The following is a 24,090-nucleotide window of genomic DNA, read 5'->3' as shown; positions in this document are numbered from 1 at the left end:
TTTTTTTTGCTTTAGCACGGAATTGCACTGTAACAGGAGCATGTGGTCACGAGGAGCCCTACTGAAAAGCGCCCTCAGTAAGCTCCACACAGTAGTCGTGTGAATAATGCCGTGCAGCGAGTATTTCTCGCAGAACTTCAGGTCCTTGTCAAGGTTGTCGCTGTTTTTGGCCCACCGTCCTCTGTTCTGGTTCTTCACGGCCTGCACAAGTTTAGCCTTTATTAACACACGAAAATGACTTCCTCCGTTGTGGTTCTTCATGAGACTACACAAGCTGAGCAGTTATGAACCATTGGTTACTATGGCGACGCGGGAGAGGCCTCCGAAACGCGGTGGGGCGCTGTGATGCTAAGCAGAGAAATGCAACAAGAGTCCCGTGTTCGGTTCCCCCCCCCCATTTCTCTCTTCCTCACGGAAGAACTGAAAGTGAAGCAGGTTCGGTTCGAGGGGCGGAGGGCGCGGCCTGGACCGGCGGCCCCGAGGTGCGGCCTGGAGGAACTCGGCCTGGCTCATGAGGAAGAGCTGAGGAGGCCGACATGTCCGACAACGGCTTCGACCGGGCCCCCGGCGCGGGCCGAGGCCGAGGGGGAGGCGCCCCGTTGGCTCCCGAGAGCGGGGCCGGCTTGGGGGTGAGAGGCGGCGGGGGCTTCGGCGCCCCGGAGCTGCTCCTCAGGCAAGGCTTCCCACGCCCGCAAGAGCCCCTTCGGCCGCCCAAAACGGCGCCGCCGGGCAGCAATGGCGCCTCAGGTATATCGCTCGCCTCAGCGCCTTCCTCTCCCCTCCCTCCATTCGAAACGCAGCGGCCCAGTCCCGGCTGCTGCTTCCCATCCAGGAGGTGACCAGGCTGGCTGACCCGCTGGGCGTCCTGAGCCCGGTTCTGTGGCCAGCAAAGGGAACTCGAAGCCGGGGTAAAAAAGAGGATATTCCCCTTTCCTCTCCCCCTTTTCGCCCATTTTCTTAAGGGGGCCACATCTTCCAGGGTGGGCGTTGTCGCCACCACCCCCTTCCGTGCGTTGTTGTTCCTTAGACGCATCTCTGTTTTCAAAGCGACTCCTGGTTCCACGCGCTATTGTAACAAATGACTAACGCGAGCCTTTGTACTAACTAGAACCCTTTGCTTTTCGTTGTTCTTGGTTTATTTAAAAGGCCCGAGTGACTTGCGTGGTGGGCGATAGGCACGGTTGCCAACTCTGGATTGGGAGATTCCTGCAAATTTGGGGGGTGGAGCCTGGGGGCTGCGGAGGACTTCAGCATGGCATAATGCCGTAGAGTCCTCCCACCAAAACGGCCGTTTTCTCCAGGGGAACTGATCTCTGTTGTCTGGAGAGTGCTTATCATTCCAGGCCCCACCTGGAGATTGGCAACCTTAGTTCAGGTTTATAGTTCCTAGGGATTCAAATAAGTAACCACATCAGGTATGCTAAATAGAGACATATTTTTACTATTTCCAGTGAAATCCTAAGCAGAATTACTCCAGTCTAAGCCCATTGAAATCATCGGTTCATTGCGACCTTGCTGAGCGTCTTTCCTGTTGAAATGACTTGCATTGGAGAAGGGGGAGGAATTTTCAAGGCGTCATTTAACCAGAGGCAAAAACTATGTAGTTCTGGTGTTGTTAATAGGACTTCCTTTATCCCTGTTTCTCCTTTCAGCAATATTTTAATGATATGAAAGAAACACAGATTTATGGATGGAAATACTGATTAATCCATACATTGCTATAGTGCAAATGATAGTGCACTATCCACCAGTCATTGGCCTCGCAAATTGTATTTTTCATGCAAGAGACAATTACTGTACTGCATCAGTAGAGTAGTACCTGACACCATGTGCATGCAGACTATGTTATTGATCTATATTGGGTTAAACTTTGATATCACACACAGAAATGACCTTCTGTATTCATAAACCTGAACTACTGTAATGTCTGACTAAGACTGGAAGTACCGTAGTTTGTTATTCCCACTCTTGCTATAAAGCTCCCTGGGTGACTTTTCCAGTAGCTTAGAACTTAACCCTGCCTCACAACAGCCCTGTTCATATGCTGTAGTGAACACATGTAGGCGTGGTTAAGTGGTTAGAATGTTGGACTAGGACCTGAGACAGGTGGGTTCAAATCCTTCCCCTAGGTATGGAAGCCTACTGTGGGCTTATCACAATCTCTCAGCCAAACCTACCCTCACAACATTGTTGTTGTGCAGATTAAGTGAAGAGGGGGGATAATGTGAAAAGTCACTTTGGGTCCCTGGTTAGGGGGAAAAACAGGATATAAATAAAAATTAATATTATAAAAAACCTACATGTACATGTACATGTACATGTACATGTACATGTGTGCACCTGTTTGTAAGAAGGAGCTAATGCATGTTCACATTACAAATGAAATGAGGGACTAGTTCCTAGATAAATATGGCATTTCAACCACATGTTCAGCTGTGCATGTGTTGAATGTAATGTGAGAATTATTCAACAAACTTTTAAATCAAGTGTATGCTGTACACAGATATTCGTGTGTCCGCTGCAACTTGAGAACAGGGCTATGTTACAGTAAAATGGAAGGAGGGGAACTATGTACAACGTCCTGAACCCTGTCAGGGATATAAAGACATCACTGTGGATTCTGCTTTTTGTTTATCTGTTTTCATTTGTTGTCATATGTGTTACTGAGGATGTAATCGTGTGCTTACTTAAGTGGAAGTAAATTCCACTGAATTAATAAGAGCTATTTCCAAGGGAATATGATTAGAAATCTTAAGGATACAAACAGAAAAATAACTCCCCAATCCAAAGCATAATTACTCAAAATAAGTCCCACTGGATTCAGTGGTGGTTTCTTCTATTAGTTTATTCAGTTAAAATGTTTATTGCCTTTGTGGTAGGACTCAAGGCAGCCAACAATATCAGTGTAATAAGTGTGCATAGAAGAGCTATCAAAGTTTAATTGAATGTAGGGGGACCTTTCCAAGTAAGTATGTTTTACGATATAGCTGTAAAATTACCATCATGGTTTTTTAATGTCCTTATGAAAGAACAATTTTTAAATTGTGTTGATTTTACTGTTAATTTGAATTTAAGAGTTGCAAAAACCACGTTTTGTCCTATGTGAAAAGGCTGGCTGGCACAACCTATACTTGAAAATAGAGTAAAGTTACAAATGTCTATATTTTGTGTTTGTCATTTAAGAGAAATTGTTTAGTGAACAGTCATTTATTTATATTATTCATTGTCCACCTTTGTCACTGAGACTCAAGGCAAATTGTGCAGTATAATTCAATGGGATCAGTAGCAAGCACATTCAGTAAACAATACAATAGATTATAGATTGCAGACTGACTATCTATTTTAATGAATGTTTAGCCTGCCTCATCCCAGGATCAGATAAAATTTTAGATTATAAGCACCACAGCTTATGTAAGTCTGAAAAGTATCGGGTACGTTGGTGATACTGAATGATGACAGAGAATGCCTTATTGAATGATGCTAAAACACTATCACCCAGGAAACAAGAAGCCTACATGCATACTGTGGATGTTTTATATGAAACTACGAATCTCTCTGCACAAGACACCTGAGTGCGAGTTCATCAAGTGTCAGGAGATACAGTGTTTGCCTGGTAGCATAGTTTGAAAAGGCAGAGCTGGCGGAGATCGCTCTGGATGGGATGGACTGTTTCACAGACCTTCGCTGTCTTTGGTATCTCCTCTTCCAGAGCCTTTGTCCTGCCAAGGCTTGGTTAATTCAAAGTTTTAAGCCGTGAGGATGGCAGAGTAAAAGCTCTGGAAGGGGAGACAATCTGGCATGCCAGAGGCAGCAGAGGACTTGTGAGAGAATCCATCCCCTCTAGAGTGATCTCTGCTGGCTCTGTCTTTTAAAACTACAGTTGCCAGCTAACATTGCGTCTCCTGACACTTGACAAGCACAAGCCCAGGCATCTCATGTAGAGAGACTCTACATGTTACTGTAACATCAAAACAGTATGTCTACATATTTGGATGTTGTATAGTACACATTGTATTTCTCTTTGGTAGATATAAAGCAAATATGCGTATACTGCATTGGACATCTTATATGAAAATTAAGATGTAAATTTTTAAATAAATAAAACTATGTATCTAGCTGGCAATTTCAAAATGCCAGGGTAAAATTGTCAAGATGTGCTTAAAACATAAAGGAAAGGTAAACTGATTTTAATTGCTATGTATCTTAAGCATATTGTGTTAAAATATTCATTATTTTTACATGTGTTTTTCCTAACATTTCAGAACACGCAAGAAATACATCATTACCAGAAAAAAATTGTTCTGTATCCACAATTGCTAAACCTCAGGTGGTTGTGGCTCCAGTAGTAATGTCAAAGCTGTCAGTGAACGCTCCTGAATTTTACCCTTCAGGATATTCCCCTAATCTGACTGTAAGTATTATTTCTGTTCCTTTTTCCAAGCAAGTATGTATATCTTCTTGGAGGATTCTCGATCTTTTGTGGAAGTAACGGCTTTTATCTTGAAAGCTACGTCTCAAAAGTTTTCCTAGGCGTTACAGAGACTGAACATCTGTGAAGGTCCTAAAATACTGATGTGTTTAAAAATAGAATTTTCTTTCCTTTAGTTACTCCAGCACTGCCACACATCTAAACATTTTTATTTGTTGTTCTTGTCCTTATTCAGCTGAGCATCCTGTAATAAGCAGTTTCAGTATGCTGAGATATCGCATGCTCTCAATAACATGCTTTGGGGATATCTTGAAAACCTCAACTGAGGTTTCTAATCCAACCTCAGGTACTTTGGAGTTCCTAATTGTGGGAAGAGGAGGTCAACAACACAATAGAATGGAGCTATTGATTAGGCTCTAATATAAAACATTATGCCATTTTTGCAAATATTCCTATATTGTGCATCTGTAAAACCTACTCTTTTTAACATTGTAGTGTTAGTCAGAAATAAAGAAGTTTTAGTTGAAAATTTTAATGAGTAAAAGACATTGTCTGTAATTACATTTAGGAATCTTCTTCAGAGGATAGTTGTGATGGATATACAACCCTAACAGAATATGTGCAGGATTTTCTAAATCATCTTGCAGAACAGCCAGCCTGTTTTGAAAATGAAATAGCACCCTTTTCAGAAACTCTAAATGGCTGTGTCACTACAGATGAAGCATTACAAGAACTTGTTGAACTCATTTACCAACAGGTAGGTTGGTCATCTGTGATGTAACAGACAAGTTGCACCTTATATCAGACCATATTTGCATATTTTTGTAATAACAGTACCAAATAAAACAAAAAGGAATTTATGAAAGTATTTTATTTTAAATGAGGATGATGATGATTTATAGTCCAACCTCCTCACTGAGATCCAAGGTGGATTACACGGTACAAGTGAAAATACAATATAATCAACAGCTAGAATTTTCGCTGAGCAGAGTACAATAATGAACAACAGTGAAAAAGATACAATATGGCATGGTAGCAGAAAATTTGAAAAAGAAGCATAAAGCTAAGCACAGATAAAGGCTTGTATTGAAATTTTCTGAGAATTTGGAGATTCTAAGAATAAAGCTTTGCTACACAGCTTGAAAATGGTAATAGACCAGGAGTATGTCTTTCGATACTGGGCTGCCAAGTGATGATGTTCTCACTACTAGTTTTAATGTACTTTTTCAAGCTTGGTATGAAAAACTAAGCTTGGTATGAATAAGATGAAAACTTTCGTTCTGTGATATCTGCTAAGTTTGCCAATTTTTTTTTAGGTTTGCTAAATTTTTATTGAAGGAAAAACTTGGTCACAGAAACCAAATGAGGAGTAAAGACGGCAGGAAGTGGTCCAAAGTAAAACATTATTTGAAATTTCATATGTACACAGTGTTGAATCCAGTGTCTCCCTTTACAACTGTAACTCCTCACTTAGCAGAAGGGAATATTTGATATAACTCAGTATCTTTTTGTTAATTCTGTGTTCGTTAGTTCTCACCTTTCCATGTGTTGGTGTTATATAGATGCAACGACTATATTTTCTGTAGAGGACTGTGGATGTAAAAAGACATCCCTTTCTATTGAGTAGCAAATTTGAGGCATCTTAAAAATGAGGATGGAGACCTTGAGTTGAGCTTTTCAATTAGGATAATTGGAGACAGCAGAACAACCCAAGTTCCTACAGTAACAACCTTTTGTGAGTTATGTTAATTGTTTTTAGTTTCCTTTTGTTCAGTGCAGGTTTTAATTGCTGCTTGTTAAATGAAAGTAAAATAACTAATATAGCTTTTCAGATTCCTGTTAAAATCTGCATTAGAGTTTTTGTTTTGGGCTAGACAGCTGTTTGTGCCTCTGGTTGAAAGACAAAGTTTAGATGAATCATGTATGTAAATCACTTGATTTTGAAAACTTTTCCATAGGAAAATTTTAAACTGATTTGTGAAATTTACCCATACATATATATAACTTGTTCCTTTGCTTGTTCCTTTGCTTTGTCAGGTAGTGGAGTGTGCACTGAAAAATGTCATTATAATTTCTGATCTGAAATTCAAGGGGAAAAGTTTACCATAATTGCTTATTTCTGGATAGGGTATTACCAGTTTGGGAGTCAATTCCATTATTTTTTCAGGACCATTATTTTTAATGGAAAATCTATTTAAGGGTATGGGGAAGCTGTTTATAAAGATAATAGGATCAAATTTGCACAAAATGCAGTCCTCTCTCTAATCTAAAGACCTCCAAAATGTTTATGTGAATTGAACAAAGGGAGTCAATTTTACAGAAAATTAGGCTCTCCCCCCCCCCCCCAAGAATTTGAATTGTACAGGTCCCTCAACAAGGCCAGGCTGTCTGCTTTCAGAGGGAAAGAAATCTCTCTCTCTCTCTCTCTCTCTCTCTCTCTCTCAATCTCTCTCTCTCTCTCAAAGGAGGGGAAAGGGGAAGGGCAGTTCTCTGCAGCTTGGGATTGGCTGGGAGTGCTCATGCTTCTCCCTTGCAAGGGGGTCCGATTGGAAGGGAGAGATGTCATTTCCAGGAAATCAATACAAAGAAAAATGTGCTCATGATGCATGGCTAGAAAGCATTAGAACTTAGAAAAAACAACAGAGGTTTTTTTGGAGAGGGAGTTTGATTATTCCGAGCTTCTTAGATTTGTTTTACCATTCCAGAGAATCAAGGTAATGATTCCCTATATATCTTCAACTCAGGAGTTTTGTTTTCCACATGCCAGTTAGGTAGTATAGTTTCTAACTTTCTGTCTTTGAGAGTGAAGTGGTGAAAAATAATAAGCTTGGGTTGGGACCAGCATACCTACAGCACCATCTCTCACCCTATATTCCCTGGAAAATGCTCCGGTCAGCAGATAAACAGCTACTGGTGATCCCTGGCCCCAAGGAGATTCGCCTTCCCTCGACCAGGACCAGGGCTTTTTCAGCCCTGGCACCCACATGGTGGAACTCTCTGTCTATGGAGACCCAAACCCAGTGGAACCCATCAGCATTCCACTGGGCTTGTAAGGCGGAGATGTTCCGTCAGGTATATGGGTGCTGAGGCGGGCGGATCATCCGACTCCCAATTTCTGTTATTCATCAGATAGTTGGCTACCCTACCCGCAGGCCCTGATATTGGAGAATGAAGATGGGTGTTGGGTGTGCTGCATTAATGATTTTAATACAATGTAATTGCTACCATTGTTTTTATCTTTTTATGTATCCTATTGTGTTGTTCTCCGCACTGAGCCCGCTTTCGGGGAGAGCGGACTATAAATTTACTAAAATAAAATAAAAATAAGTGTCAACTTCTCTAAACATGAAAAACTTTCTAAAAGAACTTAATACAAAAAAGAGTTCATTATGTAATTGAATTGCATGCTAATATAAGGAAATTGTGAATTTCTTCTGAAAAAATTACAGGCCTTTTTTGTGAACTTCTGAAGGCTTCATTATTTCAGTGTTCCTGGGTTAGGTACAGTAATGCAGGGTGCAGTGGTTATACATGGATGCATGGAAATCTTATTTCTTTGAAACTCTGCTAGAAGTATGATATAAGGTCCTTGAGTAAAGTACTTGTTAGCCTTCGACAATACAAAGTACTTGTTACCTTGGGTGATTTGGCAGATTGTGCTAGTGAAATTGTGTGTGTGTTATGTGCTGTCAAATTACTTCCAACTTATGACATCCTTATGAATTGACATCCTCCAAAATGTCCTATCATGGACTTTCTCACTCAGATCTGGCAACTTGAAGGCCATGGTTTGTGAAATTATTGAAATGGATTACTTGAGAGAACCTTTCAAACAAGTACAAAAATTCACTACACAAACTTTCTGTTTTCTATTTCTGAATGTTTCTTGTTTGTTTGGAAGGCTACATCTGTCCCAAATTTTTCCTATCTGGGGGCAAGACTGTGCAATTATCTTTCTCATCATCTCACCAGTAATCCACAAAGTGGCAACTTTAGACAATTATTGCTTCACAGGTCAGTATCTAAGCATTTTTAATTATGAAAAACTATCCTGCTTGGAATTGGTTCTGTTCTTATTCAGTGTTTATTGTCTGCTAAAAAATGTAATTACTGCTAACTTTTTTTGCTTATAGTACTTTCTTATATACTAGATATATTGCTGAGAGTCACTGTTGCCCCTCCATATAAAAGGTGGTGTAAGTGTACTACTTACATGGGGAAACCATTGCTAGCTTTTCGTTAGGACTAGCAAAATGCTTCTCATTGTCATTTATTTATTAAAATCCTAGAAACTTAGGGGAGTACGGATTTTACCTTCACAGTTACTTAGAGATAATTAATGTAGGAAATATCGATAACCCCAAATTACTTAGTAAATCTCACAGCTGAGCAGAGAGTTGAATCCAGTTGTCTCTGGTCAAAACCCAATACTGTAGCACCTATATCATACTGATTGTGATGCTTACGCACTGGCACGATAATAGGGCAGAGCTTGCATATACATTGGTCCATTTGAGCAACCGTGATGATTGGTTGATACTTAATTGTTTCCTTCACACATCATCCCATTTTAATACATACTTCTTCTTTAACCCCCTTAATACCACATTTAAACTCCCTTGTGTAGAGCTAGAATTAATCAGCATTGCAAAATGAAATGTTGATTCAAGTGCGTGTGTATGTGTGGTTTTTTTAGGTGTCGAAAAGAGTATGAAAATAGAGATGAAGCAGCCAAAGGAGATGAAGCTGTACGGAAAAGATTTCATGCATTTGTGCTATTTTTAGCTGAACTCTATCTAAACTTAGAGGTAAAAAAGTGGCATGTTCCTCATATTATTCCCAATAAAGGGCTAGTGAGTTTTTAAAAAAAAATTAATAAATGCAGGGTTGTAGCCAGAATCTTGTTGAGCAGAAGGCATTGTGCACTGTAAGTGAATGAAAAACTACTAACATTTATATAAACTGTATGTAATATGTTGTTTTTATTTATTGTATAATTTTATTTCAATAAAGGAGGCCTGGGAAAATTCGAGGGAATGGGGGAGTGCTTGTGGAGTGCTGAAAAAACTTGGGTATTGAAAGTTTTGTGATCTCATGTCAAAGTGACGGCGCCATCCTAAGGGCCATGTGTATCACTTAAGAGGTGTATGTAGTAGCACCTAGAGGCAGTATGCAACATTGCAGAATGGACTGGCCTTATATCAAATTTAGCCTGGTTTGGTATAAATATGCCTATAAATATTCGAATCACAGGGTTGTTTGTATCCTCCCTCCCCAAAAAAACCCTTGTTTTTCTGTCGAGAGAACCAGTTTATTTTGAAAAAAAAATTATTGGTGAGTTTAAATTTTTAAATTTAATACATACATTCCCTTCATATCTAATTAATCCTGTTCCCCACCCTTTTCCTCCCCCCTCCCTATTCCAACAGCTTTCAAACCCTTACCCCCTTTTATTGCTTAATACTATTTCACTTATATTTTTCTTCAACACATAGATCATAATATCTCTTACTCTAAGCATATTCTAATTCTTTTATACAAATGCTCTGTCAACTATACTATCAATATAGTATTTGCTGTATACTGTACCATACAACATAGCATAGCATGCATTAAAATATAACATAACATGTATTTATCTATAACACTTAAATTATAATATCTCTTACTCTAAGCATGTTCTGATTCTTTTATGCATGTTCTCTATCCAATATACTATCAATATAGTATTTGTTATATACTATTCCATGCAATATAACCTAGCATGCGTTGTAATATAGCATCCCAATATAGTATACAGTGCATATACTAACACCATACATCATAATATATGTAATATATGATATAAATTTTCTAATGTATCCGTTTTACTTCAAATTTTCTTAATATTAGCTTAGATTGTCATAGTTAAATTTCCCCCTTAATGGTAAAGTCACTTCTCTCCTCCATTTACACCACCACCCTTTAGAAATTCTCAAACTGCCACAGTTCTCCTTTCACATCCCATTTTTTCTCTAAATATTGTTTTAATTTCCCCCAATCAGCAGTATATTGTCCTAGGTCAAGATCTTTAAGCTTCCTTGTCATTTTGTCCATTTCTGCCATGTACAGCAATTTGTAAATCCAGTCTTCTATAGTTGGTATTTCTTGTATTTTCCACTTCTGCGCGTACAAAAGTCTTGCCGCTGTAGTCATGTAAAATAACAATGTTCTATACTGCATTGGTACAGCTTCCATCCCCAAGTTCAGTAGCAACAATTCTGGGTTCTTATTTATTTGAATTTGTAAAATCTCATTAATTACTTCAATTATATCTCCCCAATATTGCTTAGCTACTTCACAGGTCCACCACATATGATACAGTGATCCTTCATGCTTTTTACATTTCCAGCATTTGTCTGACATGTTTGTATTCCCTAGCGCAATTTTCTTTGGCGTTAAATACCATCTGTAGATCATTTTATATACATTCTCTTTAATATTCGTACAAGTTGAAATCTTCAATGTGTTTTTCCACAGGTGATCCCACGCCTCCATTGTTATTTCTTTATGAAAGTTTATTGCCCACTTCACCATCTGGGTTTTAACTATTTCATCCTCTGTATTCCATTTCAGAAGTAATTTATAAATTTTGGATATTTCTTTCTTGCCTTCCTGTAACATCACTTCTTCTAGTTCAGAGTTTTCCATTCTTATACCTCCTTTTAAGCAGTCCGAGTTGTAAAGATCTCTAAACTGTCTATAGTGGAACCATCCATAACAAGGAGACAACTCTTCTTCTGTTTTTATTCTTAGCATTGAATGTTGTACTTGTGTTATCTCCTTGTATGTTAGGCACTGCTTCTCGTTGTCAGCAGTTCTCAGATCTATTACTTCATACGGAACCACCCATGAAGGAATTCCATCTTCCATGTAAACCTTATATTTTTTCCAGACTGTGAAGAGGCTTCTCCAAATGTAATGGTGCAAAAACATCGAGTTTGCTTTTACTTTATCATACCACATGTATGCATGCCATCCAAATAATTTTTTATGTCCCTCCAAGGCCAGCAATTTACGATTTTTTAACATCCAATCTTTTAACCATACCAGACATACTGCTTCATAATATAGTCTTATATTGGGCAGTTGGAAGCCACCTCTTTCTTTCGCATCCTGCAGTACTTTCATTTTCACGCGTGGTTTCTTGCCTGCCCACACAAAGTCTGAAATTTTCCTTTGCCATTTATCAAACTGTTTTGAGTCTCTAATAATTGGGATTGAAATCCTGCCTGTTCCTCTGCAATAAATTCCACCAGCCATCCTTTTATTCTTTCTGCCAAAACTTTTGCAAATATTTTGTAGTCATTGTTCAATAACGAAATTGGCCTATAATTTTTAACATTGGTCAAGTCCAGTCCATCTTTCGGAATCAATGATATGTTAGCTTCGTTCCATGAATCAGGAATTTTTTTGGCCTTGCATAGTTTCATTCATTACCTCTTTCAGAAAAGGTGCCAATTCGTTAGCCATCACTTTATAGAACTTTGCTGTTAATCCATCCGGTCCCGGTGCTTTCCCCAATTTCGTTGATTGGATGGCCTCTTTTATTTCTTCCTCTGTTACTTCTCTATTTAGTTTTTCTTTCCATTCCTCCGACATCTTTGGTAGTTTCATTTTCTCCAAGTACTCCTCTATTGAACCCCTGTTCACGTCCTTTTTCTGGTACAGTTTTGCATAAAATTTATAGAAGGCTTTACTGATGGCTGTTTGGTCCAATAATGTTCTGTCTTCCTCTCGGATTTTAATTATAGTTTTCTTCTCTTTTTTCTTTTTCAATTGCCAAGCTAGGTATTTGCCAGGTTTGTTGGCCCCTTCAAATGTCTTTTGGTTCATTTTTTTCAGATTCCACTCCCAATTCTTTGTTGCTCATTGCCTGCATGCTCCTGCAATATTTTTATATCCTGATATATCCACTTCTTCCCTGGCCTTTTCTTAAGTTGCACCTCTTTGGCTTTGATTTTTTCCATTATTTCTTTTCTTTTTTCCTCTTTTCTCCTTCTGTCTCTTCCATTTAAGTCTATCAGTATTCCTCTAATTACCACTTTATAAGTGTCCCATACCTTATAAGTTGACACATCCTTGTTCATGTAACCCAATTATGTGGAGATTTGGAAAAAATACTAAAAAAAGAGGATGGAGGATAAATGAAGACTTGCTGCAGATAGAAGACAACATGATGCTGCTGCGAAAGAAGACCAAATTCTTTATACAATACAACATGAACAAGAACCAGTTTATTTTGATTTGAGGCTAATCGCTATTCCAAAAACAGCCAGCACAAAGGTTGATTACTATGAAATTGCAGTGGGACATTCTACACATAACAAGCTGTGTTTGAGAATTGCATTCTGGGGAGAACTCAGAACTGTCTTGGGCTCTGACTGTGCTGTGAACTTTTTTGAGTGCAGTATCTCCCTAGATTATAAACCCGCACTCATGGATAGGTGAAATAATCAAGAAGATACACTCAATAAATATGGTAGTAGCACCCTTCAGTGTTTATTTTCTCTGCTGTGGCATCAAAGGAGGTATGATTTGTGTTGGGAATCTCCAGATACATGGGTTTTAATAACTTGTATTTTTTAAAAAAAATCTGAAGTAAAGGTGACCCAATCCAGTGGTTCTAAATTATAAGAATAATCTACTGAAAATGTAAGAACTCGTTTAATTGCTTGTAAATATTTGGCTTTAAATATATATTTACAGATTAAAGGGACTAAAGGTCAAGTAACACGAGCAGAAATTCTTCAGACTGGACTTCATGAATTGTTAAACACACTTTTTTCTAATCCTGTGGACAACAATTTGATCTGTGCAGTAAAACTACTGAAAGTATGATGTTTTCATTGTTTATTTTGTCACCTCTCGCTCCTTTTTAATACTTATTTTAGAATTCTATTGATCTTTCAGATTGTTTTTATAAACATATTTAATTTTTTAATTTATATTCACAGTAGCTAAAGTGGTGAGCTTCAACAGCAGGGAGAGGGCTCTTTTCAGATGTTTGTTCATTTCTTAAACTCTGGGTCTGTAGTGTGTCATAATTCGCACTAAACTGTTTAGGAATGGAATGGTGTGGATAAAAAAGGATGATCCCATGTGTGTTATCCTCAGCTTCTTAGGGGAAGAAAAATTGCAAACTATTCCTGTGGTTTGTTACTATATTGAACCAGTTTGGTGTATTGAAGAGTATCACTCATTCTAGTGTGGCCAGGGGGGTGGGGTTGAGTATGCCTACTACTCATTAAAATAATTATAAATAATTCTTTTGTGGTAGGGGTTGATTTCTGTATCACAAATTATTTGCATGTGTAAAAAGTGATCTTCAGCTATGGAGAGTGGGTCATCTTTCAGTATCAGAAAATCTGCCTTTGCATTTAGAAGGTCCCAGGTTCAATTCCCAGCCTCTCTATTTAAAAGTACCAGGTAACAGGTGACATAAAAAGTTTTTCCCAGAGACCCAAAGCCAATCCGAATAGGAAGTCTGGACTTTAACAGCCCAGTGGTCTGACTTAATATAAGGCAGCTTCATGTGTCCAGTTATTTAATCACAGTGTCTTCTCTAATGAGGAGCTTAGTTTTATCACTTCTTTAGAGAAGTATTACATACTTGTTTTCCAAGCAGGTGAAAGGTCAAGCTGAATCTGGTTAAAAGTTTATTCCTGTTATCTGTAGCTTTAAATCAAATAATAAATGTAATTGGGACTCTTCAAAATACGATTAAACATAAAAACAAATATATTTCAATAGTGTTCATTAGCAATGGTGAACAATCTTGTATGACTACAGTAAGGTGTATGTATACTTTTTGTAAAGTATATGTAATGAAAAGCTTTGCTGGTCAATAGGTGGCATAAATACTAGATGGATAACTGAACAGCTTCCAGTTTCCATGAGCAAGAATGACAGAGCCGCTACTAAAAGTTCCAGCACAACCTACTAAAAATTTACAGCCCAGGCCCCTCAAAGCAAAGGATAATCAGAAAGTACCTGTAAAATTGCTTTATCCTACAGCCATATATCACAGAAATTTTATTGACTCTAAAGTCATATTTTGGAAATGTCCTTACTAATAGTATACATTCCATAGTTGACAGGGTCGGTGCTGGAAGACTCATGGAAAGAAAAAGGAAAGACTTATATGGATGACATGATACAGAAAATTGAAAATGTCGTCTTGGATGCAAATTGCAGCAGGTAGTAAGAAAACTATTTCTTGGTTTTCATGTATTCAGGCATGATGATAGTTCCTTGCCTAAAGTTACATAATCAAACAGAGCAAGTCTTTAAAGATTGCCATCATTTTGGGTTGATAGCACCACTTAGGCTAAAATATCTTGTAATGTAGCTCTCAAACACGGAAAATATTTTGAATCTTCCTGGCCTGTAAGTTTCTTAATAAAACAGAAATATAGCACCTTAAATATACTGCAAACCTTAATGCAACTGCCTGCTGAGAGTCTTATAGGAAGTACAAGGAGGGGCTGTGGCTCAGCAGGAGAACATCTGCTTGGCATGCAGAAGCCCCCAGGTTCAATTCCTGGCAATTCCAGTTAAAGAGATCAAGTGGTAGGTGAAGTGAAGGAAAGATCTTTGTCTGGGACCTTGGAGAGCTGCTTCCAGTCTGAGTAGACAATACTAACTTAATATGCCAGTGCTCTGATTCAGTCTAAGGCAGCTTCATGTGTAGATAGATCCCTGTTCTCCCTATCCATTGCATTTCTTTACAGTTATTCAGGACAGTCCAATTAATATATTTAAATAATATCTAGCCTCATAGCTGTAAGGTACTTGAAGTTGTATACAAGAATATACAAGAGCAGTGAAAATGCTAAACCAATAAAATGTGATGTGATGGCTTACCACTTGATGTATGTAGGCTGCTGGTAGCAAACTATCTTTGGTCCCTATAGTCTTCTGACAGAATTCAAGGCTGGGAATTGGGCTTGCGGGAGGCAGATGATGGTGGTAAGGCTAGGGCTTTTTTCCCTCTGATTTTCAGTGAAGGTTTATCAGTGTTTCTAAATACAAGTTTGAAAAAGGACAGGATGTAAAACTAAATAGCTGTTCCTAAGTTGCCCCAAAATCTCAGTTCAGAGCTATGTATTGTCCATCTTCTTTCAGCAGATGCTAGTGATGACCAATATACAGGTGTATCAGTTGTTATATATGAATAGTGAAAAGATTTTTACAGTGCAATATCTGAATTATTTCAGTCTAAGCCCATTGATTTCAGTGAGTTTAGACTGGAGGAACTCTGCATAGGATTGCAGAGTTGCATTTGACTTAGTAGTCGTTCCAAATTGATTTATTCTCTGAGACATGTAAAATAGTTTCAAATTAAAATCCTAAGCAGCTTTGAATAAATCACCAGAGATTATAAGGAGGTTTTTACTGATTGCAAGCAATATAAGAAATTTTCCCCCTAGTGTTGGGGATATAATGACTTTATTCTGTGTATTCTTACAGAGATGTAAAGCATATGCTTCTGAAACTTGTTGAACTGCGGTCAAGTAACTGGGGAAGGGTACATATAACTTCAACATACAAGGAAGCGACTCCAGAAAATGACCCTAACTACTTCATGGTAATTTATGCTTTCAGTTTTCTTTCAGATAGATTTATTTGAATATCGATAAATGTGCTGAGCATGATAGACTGGTAAAAGTACTAATTACATTTATCACTAATAGATGTATTTTAATTTTAGAATGAACCAACATTTTACACATCTGAAGGTGTGCCTTTCACTGCAGCAGATCCAGGTACATCAACAGTTTCATTTTTCTGGGTAGGGGCAGAATATTGCTGTAAGTATGAGTAGTTAACCAAGTTCAATGTTAACAAAGGCAAATTTGTAATGTAGCTTTTGTTGCAAGTTGAATTTTTTTTTTCATTTGCTAGTGTATCTTTAGCAAAAGATAGAGATTTAGTTAAGAGAACTTGAAAGTACATTTATGGAAATCAAGTCCTTACAAGATATGTGGGTGTTTAAAGTTTATAATAAAAGCTTAAATAATATGCGTGCCATAGATGAGAAATTGAAAAAGACAAACAACAAAAATGGATTCTCCGCCGGTTTAAATAGCAAGAGTTGGACATTATTAGCTTTCACTGCAAGGCCGCTGTTAGTATGAACTTTGGTGCAAAATTAATGCTACATCATGACTAATGTAAACTGGAGCAGGGGAGAGGTTCGGAAATTAATGCAGTACAGAAGGAAGGAACGCACAAACATTGTCTATACCAGGCACGTCCTTCCTTCTTACAGAGTAGCAAGATTAACTAAAATCATCTCAAACCAGGCCAAGTTCTTATAGCTATATGGCTACTAGCTACATTTGTGAAGGTCTGGGATGACCAAGTCTTGTGTTCTTGAACACCACTCTATTTTCCAGGCATTAATCTAGAGGATTGTTTCAGATTAGCACCTGTTTACCATATTGGCTAAAGACTCTCAGGACTTCAAAGAGATAAATTAGTTTTCAACAGTTTACATATTGTGCATCAGTAACTTTGGTCAGTCAAAACTTTAATTATTGCTGCATATCCAAATAAGACAAACATTTGTGGCCTGTTAGGAAGCTGCCAATGCAATCTACTGTTGGTTGTTACGGAAGGAAAAAGTAAAATCCACACTGCAGGCTGTGACTTATGAGATTGTTCCCTGTTAGCATGCCAGTTTGGGCTTTACTTAGAAGTTTATATTACATTGAAGCGTAAGCCTCTCTACCCAGCCATTGTCCCACTTTCCTCCTTCATTATTGAATCCTTTTCCTTTGGGTGTAATTTTTGTACTGTTGCACCTATTTATTTAAACAATTTGCTAATTTCACTTAACATTTTGAAGCAGATGTTTTCCACATAATAGACATTTATGTTTTTCCTAATGGGGGAGTGAGGGATAGTGGATATTGAGCTAGGAGTGGGCTGCATCTGGGAAAGAAGAAAAGAGGGCACAGTGCTTTTGTAACCTGTTAGTAAATGGGTGAGGGATGAGAATTCTACTGAATGTAAAGCAAGGGAGAAGAAAACCCTATTGTTGCATGTAGCTCTTCTTAGAAGGTGCACACTGCCAGAAGAGAGAGAGATTCCTAAAGAGACATTCTGAATAGTGCCAGAGTATTTTGACATTTGCACATTGTTCTCAGGTTACTGAAATGCATTCAGTTATCTATTTGAACATAGCTAATTACAGGGCATTTTTTGGTACGGCGGTGGCAACTGTACTAAACTTGCAGTTTAATTTTAAAAGAATAACTGGTTAACTTTACTGTAGATTATCAAGAGAAATATCAAGAGCTCCTTGACAGACAAGATCTTTTTCAAGAGTATGAGGAAAATGGAGCTGATTTGTCAGGAGCTGGAGATCCGTAAGTTATCGGTTTAGGAAACCTTCTCTTTGCACACATCATCATGTTGATTTAATAAAAACAAAAAGCAGTCTTCTGACATCTTAAAGAGAGCTTTTTGTGCTTCCTGAAACAGACTAATGTGGGTACCCTCCTTCATTATAGGAGTTAGAAGTTCCTATGATGAAAATGGCCAATTTTTGCTGGAAATTTAGTCAACTTAGCTCAACCAGATGCATTCTCCTTTGAGGCCCCAAAACCACTTTCATCCTATACTCAAGCAACCTGTTTGAGTGTATGTGAGTGTGGACTCCTGTTTCCTGTCTAGGCATACTTGCAATTCTGCAGTATGAATTAGAATCTCTTAGCAGATCCAGGATAAATTTTCTTCTGTCTGGCAAAATCCCTGGTGGAATAGGTTCTGACTATGATGCTTCTGGCTTTCCCTTATTCAACCTGGAACTATATGTACTTGGGAGACATGGCAGACAGCCATTTGCTTCTCCAAATACTGACCTGAAATGCCTCAAAATAGCTTTACAATCCAGAAGACTCTTGAAACAGTGCAAGTATGAATCCTATCTTGGCAAAACACCCTGTATTCTTATTTTGAGAAGTTCTCTTCTCTCTTGTTTATCATTTAAGACACTTATACTCCATCTTTCCTCTATGCATAGTAATCTAAAGGTATCTAACAGATAAAAATCTCCATATATGCCGTAAAGATCGGTATCCTATCATCTGTTTTGCAGGGAGGCACAAGGAGTTTTCTTGCATTACTCTGCATTGCTGCAGTTCACTCAGTCCCTCAGAGCATTGCTGGATCAGATCCATGGTTCTTCTAGTCAAGAATACTGTCTTACACAGTGGCCAACCAGTCCTGCAGCACTAGAACTGATCTTTTGTGGGGTTAGAAAGTGGGGAAGCTTCATCTTGTCCTAAACTCAGGGCTGGATCGAGGGGGGGCAGGGGGGTAGTCTGCCCCCAGCACCACCAAAGAGGGGGCACCAGGTGCAGCTGCCAGCCACCGGGAGTATGCTGGCAGCAGCACAGGTAGCTGAGTGGCCACCTGCGCCATTCACCTGCCTAGCAGGACAGGGAGCACGCGGCAAGCCGGCTGCCCCCTCAGCCGGGCAGGTGAATGGCATGGAGAGCTGGGAGGCCTCCCGCGTTACTCATCTGGCCTGCTGAGAGGGCGGCCGGCTTGCTGCGCACTCCCTGTCCTGCGGGGCAGGCGAATGGCGCAGGTGGCCTCCCAGCTCTCCGTGCCATTCACCTGCCTGGCTGAGGGGGCGGCCAGCTTGCCACATGCTCCCTGTCCTGCTGGGCAAGCGAGTGTCACGGAGGGCTAGGATGCCCCTCTGCTGGCGGCACGCCACCCTGTGTGATGATGTCACAAAGTGACATCATCACGCAGTGCCAGGGGTGCGTGGGGGCAGCCGGACTTGGGTTGTCCCGGGCGCCGGGAACCCAAGATCCGGCCCTGCCTAAACTGATGCAAGCCTTCAACTTCTAGAGCATGATTTTCCAGTCTTTGTAGCAGCCTTGTAGCAGCTCAATAATGCCCCAACAATCCTGTTCCTGGGGGGGGGGGCTTCAGCCCCATGAACAGTTGGGGGGGGCATTGGGGAGTGGTACAATACTGCTCAATAAAATCAAGCAAAATACATTAAAAATCTGAAGTTTTAAAAGTAAAGAGCAGCCTTCTGAAGCAAACATTTGGCACCCTGGGCGCGATAACTGACCAACTGGTGTTCTCTGTGCCTCCAACCTTGCCTCTGTCAAGAGTTAGCATCAGCTGAAGTCTTTAGATCCCAGCTGGAGTCATAGGACCATGTAAATTCTTATTTCTTGAAATAAATTCAGTTTCATGCCTTAATTTATCATACTATCCCTTGAGGGTTGTGGTTGCCCATGTCAATGCTGAGTCGATCTTACCATGTTTCCTTACCAAATAATATTTGGGAGGATCCTTCTTTATAATAGAAGGATCAACTAGGCATCTCCAGAGGCATGAATATCCAATGTTGTCACAGGTTCTGATCCTTCAGGGCTATGGGATGGATTTGGGGTGCAGGTAGCAGTAACTGCACATTCCCTCCATTATAGTATGTAATTAAGAAAAGAATTTAAGACACCTAAATTTGCATGTTTTCCTCAAAAGGTTAACTTTCCTTGGTAATTAAAAGGAAAAAAGCTCTTCACATTTTGCAGATCAGAATCAAAAGAGTTTATTGTCTATAGCCATAGGCCGACACAATTCACCAAACGTTGACCAATAAACAGTTAAGTCCCTTATCACAGTTTATATAGGTTACTAAAATTAATTAAAACAATACAGTATGCCAAACTATCCCAGGGGTCACGAAACAACCTCATTCAGTACCACCTTAGAGCTTATCTTTTTGGCTGCGAGTGCAAACTGAGAGACTCTATAGGACACATGATTATCAGTGTCAGATAACAAAAACACAGTCTTCTCGATTTCAGAGTATGTGTTTGTCACTGATAGGATTCTAGCCAAAAATTTAGCTCTGGGTACACTATATAATGGACAATAAAGTAGGTAGTGGGAAAGCTTCTCCACTGTAGGTAATCCACAAATGCAGGTGCGATGTTCCATAGGGGTGTGAGAATAACGCCCTGCCAAAAGAGCTGCCTGCATCCTCTGGAAGCGCAGAGCAGTGAAAGACACTCTGAGGTTGTGATGAGAAATACTGGCTAGGTAGGGAGATCTTGAATGGTCAAATTTGATTAGTTTATACCAAGGAGCTGCCTTAGATTTTGATACTGATAGCCGATCCATCACTGCAAGATCAGTCTATTTTACCTCAGTGTCTTAGTTTGGTGGGACAGCAAGCTTCCAGTAAATCTTCACCTTAGTGATGGTATTGACCATCTGTTAAAATAGGGTCTTGCTTTTGAAAACCAAAATTGCATCCTAGCATTCACTCAACATTTTTATCCCACTCTTCCAAGGTGCTCAAGAGAATTCTCTCCCCCATTTTAGCCTCACAACTCTGTAAGGTGGGTTAAGCTAAAGGATAATGAACTTTATGGCGATTTGGATTCCAGGTGTTTTAGCCACCACCATGTAGTGATTAGATAGCCAGTCTAGAATCCGAAGACCCAGGTACAAATCCCTAATCTGTCATGGAAGCTTGCTGGGTGACCTTGGGCCAGTCATACACTTGTCAGCATGACATAGCTTGCAGGGTGGTTGTTAGAATAAAATAGAGGAGAGCAGACTGATATAAGCTGCTTTCAGTCCCCATTGAGGAGAAAGGCAAGGTTATAAAAGAAGTCTTTAAAAAGCACTCTACTCCTATAACGTACTGAACTAAAAAATCTGTGCGCCGGATGCTTTTGAGCATTTATGTGGGACATTAGGTGGTATCCTTTTTATTTTATCTGGACAGATGTTACTTAGTTGCACAGAATGCTGCTGTTCCAAATCTGCACTACCCTTTCCAGTCATTTTCATGGCTACATATATGTATTGGACTATGATGTTTTGTCAAAGTTTGATGTCCTTATATCTACCTAAAAGTGTAAATGCATATAATGACTGGATTTCTTTCATAGGTATTTTGATGATGATGATGATGATGATGACGATGAAATGGACCCAGAAATCGAAGAAGCCTATGAGAAATTTTGCTTAGAATCAGAACGCAAAAGAAAACAGTGAGATTATGCACATAAATTAGTGTTTTAAGTAAGGAGTGTAGGTATGGATAGCAGGTAGAGAGGGTGGAAAAGTCTTGTCATGTCCATACTAAGCAAAGGAAATTAAGTTTCTGAGTACTCAACTTATGCAATGTTCATTTTGTTAAACAGAATCTGCCAAAAAAGTGTAAACTTAAACTATGTAACTTAAACAATATGTATATACCATAGTTTATTTTATGTACAGTTAAATAAACGTTTTGGCTGGAACAAATTTTATTTGAAACATGTCACATTAATATACCTATGAGGGTTGTCTTATTAAAAAGCTACACTTCGTTTTTTTTTTTAGAGTAAAATCCCTTGAATCATAAAGTACATTTTGACTTGCTTTTGGTATGTATTTGTACTGCCTCTCTTTTGTATAGAACATAGCTTTCATCTCATACTTTTAGGCTCCTAGAACTGCTAGCCGATCTTTTTTAATGTGTCCCAGTCACAAACATTGTGAGTAGTTCACCCTATTATCCCTTTGAGGAAAATTTTGAAAATGTGCAAGCAAAGACTGTTTTCAAATGAGTAAGATATTTGCTGAGCAACTTGAACAGATTTGCTCAGTTCATGGCATTTTAGCACAATATATGTTAGAACTTACCAAGAAGTAAAAAGAACCTATATAAAGACAACACAAGTTGTAAATATGCATGTAAATAGTGCTGTTTAACATTGCACTGTTATAACTTAGTAAAAATTGTGTCAATGCAGTTAGCATCATTTACATCTTCTGCTGTTCATTTGTTTAGCTTATTAACATCAGATTTTTGAAAATAAACTACTTTGTTTTGTTGAGTATACTTTTGTCCTTTTTTGTACTCTTTTTATTTTTACATCATGTAATCCTATCAGATCTTCCTTGCTGTTCTATGCAGAAGAAAAGCATATATATACCTGCTGGCAAATGTACATTTACATTTGTCATTCTTCTTTGAGACGGTATAATATAAAATGGCAAGGTGATACTACAGCCCATAAGAAACACTATGAAAGGTTCCACTTGAAATTACGTATGTAAAAGGATGTTTATTTAATATTTATGCCACCTTTCTACCCAGATAGGGTCCCTAAGTTGGCAGACATGAAAACATGACATTTGAACATTAAAACAGCTTTTAAAATACATAAAATTCAATAAAAAATATATAAACACACTGCACCAAAACTACAGAGGAGGGCCAACAAGTTATTAGGGGTATGTCAAATGAAACAAAAAAGTCTTCGGCCGCTTGCAGAAGACACTGCTAGAGAAATTCCAATGTTTTGGCACCACGACTGAGAAGGCCTTTTTCTCAGGCTGTCACTCATCTAGGCTCAGGTGGTGGGGGCACCCAAAGTTGTGCCTCTGAAGATGACTTGAGTGGACAGCTGATTTTGGTTCTGGGATGCATTTAGAATAACTGTAGAGATTACAATGATCCATGAAAATCCATGCTTTGAATCTAGGTTTTTGTGCTTAGTCATGTCATGAAGCTACCTTCTACTGAATCAGACCATTGGTTTATCAAGGTGAGTAGTGCTTGTTTTGCAACAACCACTACCTAATCCTTTTAACTGAAAATGTGAAGGATGAAACCTGGGACGATCTGCCTGCTATGCTGACACTCTACAACTAGGTTTGCCTAGTGCCTGGAGGAAAAAAAAAGTTCTGTCCTTTTAATGTAGGATAAATGGGATCTTTGTTATCTCCATGCAATGAAAGGTTTAAGTTGTCCATTTCCACACATTTAAGTCTCTATTGAAGGGACAGGACATTTTTCTCCGTGCTTGTTACCAACTCTATCAACAACTGGGCCGTGGCCTCTCATAAAGGTCTGAGTCCAAGTTGTTGGATTTTTTTTTTACAGTGCAATCTGATGTGATTTACTTGTGGAGCTCCAATGTGCCCTGGATCCAAGTTTTTGCACCACTGGTGCCACAAAAGTTCTGACTGTTACAATTTTTAAGCCCTCTCCTTGTCACGTTATTTGGTTGTGCATTTGTGGTAGGTTCACCTAAGAATCATGAAGATCAATTCCTTATGACACAAAACTTCAAAGATGTAATTTTTACAGTATAATCCGTGGACAAAGTGTTTAATTTAGCTTAGATTGGTTGACAAAATGAGCAGTATCATTAAACAAAAGTGAACTAAAGTTTTCACGATTCATGTGTGTACCTTTGGCGAAAAGTTAAAACTCCAGTTAAAATTTCCAATGACAAAGGTCCACACTTGACAGGCAGGAATGGGGGAACAGGAGCAAATGTGATTTTTAAAATGGCTTAAGACCTACCTCTTTGAGCTGTCCCATGCTGTATGTGACCTGGATGGCCCAGTTAAGCCTGATCTTGTCAGATCTCACAAACTAAGTAGGGTTGGCTTTGGTTAGTAACTAGATGGGAGCCCTCCAGAAAACCTGGTTCGAGGCAAGCACTGGCAACCCACTTCTGCTAGTCCCTTGCCTTGAAAACTCCAGCAGGGGTCGCCATAAGCCGGCTATGACACCCCACCACCATGCTACTTTAAGCAGCCCTGGAAAATTGCGAAGCGCCGCCCATTCTGGC

At 39.0% G+C, this 24,090-nt stretch overlaps 1 protein-coding gene across 1 annotated transcript; it reads left to right on the top strand.

Annotated features, from left to right (window-relative positions):
- The first annotated feature begins 406 nt into the window (after positions 1-406).
- Positions 407-22,344, top strand: PAIP1 (poly(A) binding protein interacting protein 1). The gene is made up of 11 exons (XM_054986645.1): positions 407-747; positions 4,263-4,411; positions 4,998-5,186; positions 8,331-8,443; positions 9,126-9,237; positions 13,178-13,303; positions 14,562-14,668; positions 15,941-16,058; positions 16,182-16,236; positions 17,751-17,844; positions 21,409-22,344. Exons 1-11 carry the CDS (start codon positions 537-539, stop codon positions 21,512-21,514), a joined length of 1,380 nt encoding a protein of 459 aa, XP_054842620.1. The 5' UTR covers positions 407-536; the 3' UTR covers positions 21,515-22,344.
- The last annotated feature ends 1,746 nt before the right edge of the window (positions 22,345-24,090 follow it).

The sequence above is a fragment of the Eublepharis macularius genome, chromosome 8 (genome assembly GCF_028583425.1).
Source record: "Eublepharis macularius isolate TG4126 chromosome 8, MPM_Emac_v1.0, whole genome shotgun sequence".
Lineage (NCBI taxonomy): Eukaryota > Metazoa > Chordata > Lepidosauria > Squamata > Eublepharidae > Eublepharis > Eublepharis macularius.
Note: the sequence above shows the minus strand (reverse complement) of the source record. Positions and strands in the feature narration are given on the sequence as shown.